This window comes from Benincasa hispida, chromosome 7, assembly GCF_009727055.1.
Source record: "Benincasa hispida cultivar B227 chromosome 7, ASM972705v1, whole genome shotgun sequence".
Classification (NCBI taxonomy): domain Eukaryota; kingdom Viridiplantae; phylum Streptophyta; class Magnoliopsida; order Cucurbitales; family Cucurbitaceae; genus Benincasa; species Benincasa hispida.
The window spans coordinates 44,189,319-44,198,599 of NC_052355.1; the positions used below are offsets into that span (position 1 = coordinate 44,189,319).

The 9,281-nt window shown below is 35.9% G+C and overlaps 1 protein-coding gene across 1 annotated transcript in view; it reads right to left on the bottom strand.

Annotated features, from left to right (window-relative positions):
- Positions 1-3,490: 3,490 nt before the first annotated feature.
- The window catches only part of LOC120081408 (phosphate transporter PHO1 homolog 10-like), an 11,524-nt gene continuing 5,733 nt past the window's right edge, over positions 3,491-9,281 (bottom strand). Inside the window, exons 2-13 of the mRNA XM_039036250.1 lie at positions 7,998-8,391; positions 7,841-7,889; positions 7,436-7,507; positions 6,364-6,493; positions 6,113-6,233; positions 5,763-6,021; positions 5,505-5,609; positions 5,379-5,423; positions 5,121-5,270; positions 4,381-4,659; positions 4,167-4,303; positions 3,491-3,867 (exon numbers count right to left, since the gene is read on the bottom strand). Coding sequence (XP_038892178.1) covers positions 3,765-3,867; positions 4,167-4,303; positions 4,381-4,659; positions 5,121-5,270; positions 5,379-5,423; positions 5,505-5,609; positions 5,763-6,021; positions 6,113-6,233; positions 6,364-6,493; positions 7,436-7,507; positions 7,841-7,889; positions 7,998-8,391 — 1,844 coding nt within the window. The 3' untranslated portion in view covers positions 3,491-3,764. The remainder of the gene's footprint in view (positions 3,868-4,166; positions 4,304-4,380; positions 4,660-5,120; positions 5,271-5,378; positions 5,424-5,504; positions 5,610-5,762; positions 6,022-6,112; positions 6,234-6,363; positions 6,494-7,435; positions 7,508-7,840; positions 7,890-7,997; positions 8,392-9,281) is intronic.

Genomic DNA, 9,281 nt, shown 5'->3' on the forward strand with positions numbered 1-9,281 from the left:
TAACTTGTAAAAATACAAGTTACTATATCTTTTTATTTAAGAATAATTAGAAAAAATTAGAGGAAAAAACACTAACTTGACATGAAATTCTTGTAGATAATCACACCTTGCGTTCATGTGGTAAAAACCCATAAATCTTGAAATTTATAAAATCTAACATCTTTGAACGGAGGATTTGAATGAAATGGAGCAAAAATCAACCAAGGAACAAAAGTTGCAACTATGAACACATGGAAAGTGATCAAATCAATGCTCAATCTTGCGCCCAGAGGACTACGCGTTGAGCAAACAACATGAAAGAGAACAGCAAAACGCATGGGCTGTGGAAGTCAAATCAAAACACAAATTGTTAGTTAATTTGAGTCATTTGCAGCAAAACCATTGAATTTGTAATGTGAAATTAAATGCAAAGGTGTCAGTGTATCATTGGAAAGAGGCAAAGAAGCTTCTCTCTTGATGTCTATAAATAGCCCATTGAAATTAAAGTTAAAAGTGTGTGATTTTATTCCAATAAATTGGTCGAAACTCTGCCGAAAAGTCTCCATATTTCCACCATTTCCTCCTACCTCTTGAGCTTATCTTTGAAGTACTTTGAGTGACAACTCAACTTTCATCTCTAAAAAGAGAGAAAGCACCACCGGCCTCCATTGCAATCGTCGTGAAGCAACCACTATACAAGCCAAAGGAAGCAAGAGATTGCGACCAGTGGCTTGACATATTCATTCTCTATTTTCTACCATATTTTTCTTTAAATTTATGTTTGTAAGTAACTGATATTGAAAAACTCACATTCTTAATATAAATATGATGCCTTTCACATTTCATCAATATGATGCCTTTCACACTTCATCAATTCATGTCTTCTCTATCTTTAATCATGTGCAACTAAATTTAGACTGATTTAACACCTTCTAAGATCTCATCTCGTTGAAGGGTTTCAGAGCTTAGTCTGTGCTCTGACTAAGGGTTGTCATGATCTTAAGAAATTTGCTTGACTCTTCAGAATCGTAGAAAGGGGAGAAAGATCCATCCCTTTCCATGTCTTCGGATACAACTCATAAGGGTTCCACGAATATTAATGATTGAATCTTCCTCCAAGAGACTCCCCTGGCTATGCTTACTAGAGCTCGTCCATTCCTTGGGTGATCCCTTGCTCTCACGTTCGAGTGTTTGCTCGTCGTTTAGGCCGGTGAGTGAGATTTCTGCTCATAGCAGTCACCCTCAGGTTCTAGGATTTCATGATTCATAAAAGTTGTTATAGAATAAAATCTCTTACTGAGGTAAACAAACGCTTTCTAACAGCCTATTGGACCTAGCAAGGAAAACTGGAAAGGGATTCTCTTAGCTAATCAGTTTGGCATTACACTTAATTACATAGAAACCCTAGCTTGCCCATGAAACTCTTTCAGTTAGGAGTCTGAATGAGTGAGTTGGCTATGGAGTTGATAATGACATTCTCTACAGCAAGCACAGTAGGAAGCCTAATGGTCTCAAGCGGGGGGAAGGGATCTCTTTTCTGCAACGGAAAAAAACGGAGCGCATAAGTTCACCGGGGTGGAGCACGGTCTGCCAAAATTGGCATAGGTTAGGTGCTATTGATGGAACATGGTAAGCCTATCTTTCTCCATATGGAAGTGTTGCGGGCCTAAGTGAGTATCCAAAGTAAGTAGAAGTAGATGTCACCTCTTTTGTTGTCTATCTTTAATCATGTGCAACTAAATTTTACATGGATTAAGAAAGCTAAACTGACAGTAGGTCTTACAAAAGTCAAAGTTTATCTTGTTTGATGTATGCATATTACATTGCTTGGATCCCATTAAAAGATTGAATTAAGTAGATATACTCAACTGAGATAGCAAGTGAATGTAGATCTCATTAAACAAGGACAGAAATAGCTTTAAAAATAAAGTCAACCTTTCGTCAATATATTAACTCAAGCATACATCCTAGTGATAGGAAGTTGTGGCTTAAAGTCATTGAGAGATGAGTTTTCTATTTTTACGAGTTAATGACATGAACACGTGACTTATGCATTACTTGAAAAAATGTTAGTAAACATTTCTCAACCGATTTTTCCTTCACCTTCCTTGCACATTGCTTCACTATTCACCCAAATCTTGCCACTTCATTTTTACGCATAACACAATTTGAGGCACAATTGATCACTATCACTCACACAATCACCATCATCACCTCATACACTTATAATTAGTATTTAGTTAGCTATACAAAACATTATCCACACATAGTTGAAAAATTCATCGTGTTAAGATCGATCACTAATTTCAATGCATCTAGTCGATAATCCTTGTGTTCGATCCTGGATTCACCAAGGCTCTATCTAAACTTCTTAGATCTATATAGATAAAAGTTGCATTTATAGTTCCTTATTCATTCCTAAATGGAAGTAGGCACGATATAAGGCTATAATTCATTCAATCACTTTCAAACACAACAATGGAGTTGGTCTTCTTTGTATAAGTTTGTGTAAAGAAGCATAGGAATTCGGCTTCTATTCCGGAGTCCGTGAGAATGCTAGACCCATTGGTGGAGACAATTTCAAGGATGGTGTTTTGTCTGCTTTTGGTAGCCACCACTCTCTGGAAAAAACGAGCGTTCAAATCTCCTTCATTTGGTCGGATAGTTTTGCACTTCTCCCTCCAAAGTGTTTCCTCTTTTGCAACCATGGAGAGGAGCTGGGTTTTTAGGCTGTTTCTCTGCCTGTGAATGGGGAGACACTCGTTTGATTCTTCCAAATTGTCCGACTGGGTAATTCCAAATTTAAAGTCACCTCCGAGGAGATCCAGGTTTCTGCACAAACTTGTTTATATGTTACCAATGTTCTTTAAAAAGAAAAGCATATGTTAGCAGCAATTTTAGGATTCAATGTTCAAACTCCATTCATATCAAACTTAAAAGAGTAGATTAATATGTATATTAAAGATAAATTCACCCAGGTAGTAGAAAAGTACACCATCCTTATTTCCACTCCTAATTTGCTAATTGCCCACATCTAAAAACTATTCTCATTCTCTTTAATATGTAGTTCGCCAGCTGTAGGGAGAATAAGAAATATACACCAGAGGCAATTAACAATTTTAAAAGTGAGATCGAAATATATATATATATATATATATATCACCCTATGCATAAGAAAATGGTGTACTTTTTTAATCTAAACTTCTTCTACTTCATCATTAATTCACTAAAATAAATCTTTTTCCCATCAATTAAAACATACATCTACCGTCCTCAGTTCCACAATAAATTTGTATAACATCTACTAATCTCATCACCAAAAAAATTCGTATTAGTACATGTCATATTCATAGTATTACTTCATGTGCATATAAACTCAAAAGGAAAAGAAAAAAGCATTCCCACATTCTTCTGAAAAATTCCAAAGTTATGTTCAGTCAACATTTATCGTTGAATCACCTACCCTTCTCTTCTTATCGTAGAACTCAAACATAGCTCAACAAATAAATGGTTCAGATTCTCAGATTCGTTGTAATATCTTCTTAAAAAATCATTCCAGACATTCTTACCACGTATATTAATCCCATGTCTTTAAGATCTAATCTGCTCTATAAAAAAGGAAGAACTCTCGGCTACCCTTTGTTGGAGGAAGACAAAATGTAATGAAGTCTCCAACTTCAATTATAATACAAATTGTAGTGCCCGAGGTTAGCAAGTACTACAGTAGATGAAGTCTACAACTCAAATTTTCTTTACTCGACGTCATTTTCTCTTGGTCTCTTCTTTCAATTATCCTTCTCATTATCATCGTCGGAGTAGCTGAATGGAAGTGGAACTGACTTGAATGATCGATACTTGTTAACGTTGTTCAGATGCTCGTTCTCCAAACTGATCACATATGCAAAATGGTTGTGAACAATTCAAACTCAAGTTAAAATCAAAATGAAAATATTGTGCCCTGTTGTGGTTCTTTTTTCGTATAAGGACCTGTTTCCGAAGACCTTTTGAGTGCTTAATCATTTTTTTTAATCAAGGAATTGAGAAAATCAGTCCAAACAAGTTAATAGAAGAATTTAGCACCCATGGCTTCGGAATAATATTTCAATTTGACAAAAGAAGAAGATGGCCTATTGCAGCAACACGAACATTTAAAACACACATTGGTTATAGAATAGATAAAAAGTTACCTGAAGAAGTTCCAAAGACCGCGGCGAATGATTTCCAGGCAAGATATCAATGCAGTCGCAGCAACCTTTTGAAATGAACGTAAGTTGAATGCCAACACCAACTGGATCCAAGCAATTCTCAATAGTATATTTAATATCTGTTCAAAATCCCACAGAAACATTGGATTAGTAGAAGTCACGGAAAAAAAACGGTTAGTTCAAGATGGCGCAATACCATTGCTGCAAAATAGGCAGACTTATTGGATACTAAAAGCCGGTCTCTCAAGTACTTGTTTTTTGAGTGTTTTTGCAGAAGTCCCCAGTCAACAACAATGTCCCAGTATGTATTCATCAACACGGCAACTGCAGAACTAATCAAGGCTAACACCATCCAGGTAACTCCCTTTCTTAATTCACAAGCAGTTCTAATGAGGACTGCAACAATTGTCGAGAGGTATTTAAGAGCATTGTAGCCATGCATCGAATCTTTTTCTTCAAGCAATCGACGGATGCACTACACACAATCACAGCCCTGCTGTTAATTGCCTATCCAAATGACATCTTCTATAACATTAATGTATGCATGAGCACGGTGAATTGAAGATTTAGGATAAGATGTCCAATCTCATTGTGGATATAACCATTTGCAACGTCAATGGATATAGAAGTACGGCTAATTCATCCTCATCCTATGGTAATGCATAAAATAAAGAGTCCCCTCGTATCTATCTTTTTCACATCGAGGAATTGAAGGTTGACAAATCAAAGACATAAGTTCCTACATATTTTAATTTTGTTACATCATCGGAAACAATGGCATACACTTTAGACCTCAATGACACAAAACATACCCTGTTCAAGTAAGGTCATAGAAACAATGGCATACACTTGTCAGTATAATTTTTTCACTCAGCTTTGATAAAAACATAACTGGTGAAGTGACTAAAACTAGCAAAAGAATATCTTGATTTATACCTGTAAGAACCGCAGCCAAAATGGTATGACAGCAATAATGAAGGAGAGAGTGTTGTAGACACCACGTGTGTGGCACTTGTTTTGCTTCCTTGAGTATTCTCCTAAACCATAGTAGCAAATATACAGCACGATACATCTTGAAGCTTGTACCTACCATCATTAGCAGATGGCCCTCAATAACAACAAAGATGAGACTCTCGTCAACAAAAAAAGTTAACTATCATTTTTCATGATACTGAGAAATCATTAAAATGGTACCTGACTAGTAAGCTGATCTGCCAAAAAATAATCTGGAAACTTAACCTGAAAAAAGAAAAAATACAAGAGCAGGAAGTACTTAGCTGTGACAGTCACTATTTGTTCGACTAATCACTGTTTTATTACCTTGCACAGTGGAGCAGATAAACAATGTAGGATACAGCGGATGAAGAAAAAACGACTTGACTTATATAGAATGTTGAATGGGCAAAAGGTGATGAGAAGAATAAGCTGCACAAAGGAAGAAATTACTAAGAAAAAAATTGTTGCATAAAGAGGCATTTTGTTCAGTAGTTTGGCAGCAGCGGAAAGGGAAACTATATTACATTCGTGCAAGTGATAAGAAGTGGTAAGCAGTAGTTCTGTGTGTTTCAGTGATCTTACTGCTGTTGTGCCTAAAGGAACCTTCTCAGCTTCTGTTCTATACTTTTGAGTGCTGGGGTCCCTGTCCAAGTATAAGTTTGCAAGGAAGCTGGCCGATGCAAGTACTGCAAAACCAGCACCAAGCAAGAAAACTTCTTGCCAACCCAATTCAGTTCCTCTCTTGGAACCAAAGATAAATGGATAGTTAACTCGACAACGTCTCCAGAAGTATAAGTCTGCTGCATACATGAGCATGTGTAGGACAACAAAGCCAAACAGACTGCAAGATAAACCAATAGTCAAAACTTTTGGGGTAGCTATGTGCCAGGATCATAGATGCATGTATGGAAACTATAAGAAACTATTCCCACCTGTAAAGTGGAATTATATTTTCCATGTAATGGGTGCCATCTTCCTTCTCCATCAACTTTTGAGATACTATTTTCAAAACAGTTGCCACAAATAGTGCCACCGCACAACCAGATAGGAAGCCTGAAAGGTGGGGAAATGAAGCTAATCAGCCTGAGTAATTACCCACCGACCCTTCAAAATAACTATTTCAGACTTCTATTGACGTCTACTTTTGATTTAAGCAAGATCTTCATAAGGAAAGTAGAATAACCCGAAGAAAATGTCACACTGTGTTTTCCTCTTTTAGTTTTTGGCTTCAAAAGCCTCATAGCTTCTGTATAATTTGAGTTTGAGAAGTTCTTGATGAAAGCAATTTCCACCATCTTCATGAGATCAGCAACCTAGTTCAAAAAGAAATCAGCATCTACTAATAATTAATACAGCAAAGAAGATGTCATAGTCAAGTATTCCCATTTTTGTAGAAGTTCAACAAATACAGTAAGAGCTGGAAAAAATAATAAGTCGTGAAGATGCAAGACCAAATAGAACTGCTTCCATGTTCTTGTAGATCTACTTGGATAGAGTAGGTCGTAAAGCTGAGGTATTCTGAGATGCTCCTTTATTTTCTCATGTAAGACAATTGCTGCAAATGATATTGGTAGGAGAACACACAAGAAAAATAAAAGAAGAGGAAGGAAGATTTAGAACTTGTTCCATCCATATAAAGCATGGACGTCGAATGTCTAATGCAGAATAACTGAGTTGGAGAGATAGGCCTGATTGGTTGGAAGCTATATCCTTTAGGGCCAGACTTCTACGTTTCTTCTCTTCCACTCGTAAATATAAGTGAAGTAATCACAATGCAAGAGTACCTGCATTCTATTGATTTGTTTCCTTACTACTAAGAGGTTACACAATGTCCTAACCTTTAGAGGGAAATACACCATACCATAAGTTACGGTATATTATTCATTAACAAAGACAATTTCGTTATGGGCATCCATCAGTGGATAAATTACTCTCAATATGGTATCTTCCACCTATCTAGCAGCATGGATATGCTTTCTTGTTTTAAGAAAATTTGTTATATAAATCCTTGTCTTGGCTCAACGGAAGGATAACACTTTGTCTACCCAAAGTGGACTTTCTACCAAGTCAAACGAGAGAGCATACCTATGACAATGTCTTTGTTAATGAACAATTTTCTATTATAAGTACTCACTCACCCATCAATGATCTATGTCCGCCAGACCGCCATTATATAAACATAATCTTATGCTATCAGAAACTTGCGTCACTATGTGAGAACTCAAAAAATAATGGGTATAACAACAGAATGATACCTCCTCTGAACTTCCAAGGTATGAAGTATCCACAATTTCCATGTATGACTTGGCCGCTGTCTTTGATGAAATCTGTACCCAATACAAGCAGGAACATAATCATAATTATAGATCATTTTTATTCTTTTATTCTTCTTTTTTTTTTCCCCCCCGATAAGAAACTGGTAAGTATACTCAAAATGTGAAACCAAGAACAACTGGCAAAGGGTAGAGAAACCCCTCCTCAAAGGAAATTAACAAAGGGCGCCTCCCAAATGTTAATAATCATCAAGAGACTATTTTAATGATCTATATTTCTAGAAAGATATAGTTCATTAAGATATCTGGAACTTATGAAACGCTCTATTTCATAATAAATAATCAAGAAATTAAAATAAATATATTGCTATTGATTCAATGCCAGACCTTATCATACTTTTTCATGATTCTCGCAAATGCTGACAGGTTCATAAAACTGGTTCATCCAATTTCAAAGGCATGAAAACATGATAACAGAGAGGTTGAAGATCATAAATAACAGCATATGGTAAGTTGGCAACATTCTTTGAAGCATTCTGCGTACCTATATTGCTTTAACGAGTGAAGCTTCTGGTAAAATTCGGCAAATGCTTTTTTCAACTGTTCTTCAATCTTACTTCGGTCGTTTTGATTAACATCCAAGCCATCCCCCTTGGAATTTCTGCAAATATCTTTCGATGTAGATTTATGGGAGCTGAACACATCGATGACTTTCACATGCTTAAGAATTTCTTGGGGATATTGGTTGTTTTCCTTCGTCGTGACTTCTAAATGTTTATTGCTACTTACTTCTGTGTGAACTCGATGCAATTCTGAACCCCAATTAGACTCTTTTTGTTCACCCCGATAGTTGACATCCATTTCAACCCAATTAGACTCATTTTTTTCACGCCAACGGTTGGCATCCATTTCAACCGTTGAATCCAAGTGCACGCTTCCTTAAAAATAAATATGAAGTTATATAACTTTAAAGGTAAAGAGGAGGCATTATGAACATGCAAAAAGGAAAAAATTGATTAAGTTGAAATTAAATCAAATTTATTAGATAGGTTGAGGTTCGATCTCAAAACCAATTGACATTAGATGAGTAAGCCATGTATCATAGGAAGATTGTGATGTTCCTTGATTTATCTAAAGTGGAATCCTTCGCATACCTCTCAACACGGTGTTCCTTTGGATTCACCATTTTCTGGATCCATTCGACTATTTGTTAATTTTTTCAATGTGAAATCCTCAACATACCTCTCACATCATGTCCCTTCGGATTCACTATTTTTAGGATATGACCGAATGACTGTTTGGGTTTCATGGCTGACTTTGGGTGGGAATCCTAAGACAACTACCTTTTGGCATCCAATTGTGGGGAGGATTCAACACAAGTTTCATAATCTGAAGTATTGATGCAGTAGGGTTAGGATAAGTTAGGGTATTAGGGTCAAATCCTGAATTGATTAGGATTGTTATTAGTTTCCATGATTGGTTAGAATTAGGATTCGGATTAGTTTCTTTGACTAATTAGGATTAGGATTAGTTCTTTGATTAATTAGAATTAGAATTAATTTGCTTTCCAATTCTCTATAAATAGATAGATTATCTTCTTGTATTGGCAACTTTTGATTCATAATAAAGACTTTGGGGACGTTTGGGGTAACGAGTTAGTTATTATAATCCTAGATTATTATAGTTGGGTTATGATAGTTTGTGTTTAGGGCGTAGATTATTTTAGTTTGGGTTATAATAGTATGTGTTTGAGATGTAAACTATTTTAGTTTGAGAAGGAAATAGTAAACATTGTAGCAAATAATAAAAAAATAATGATTGTAAAATA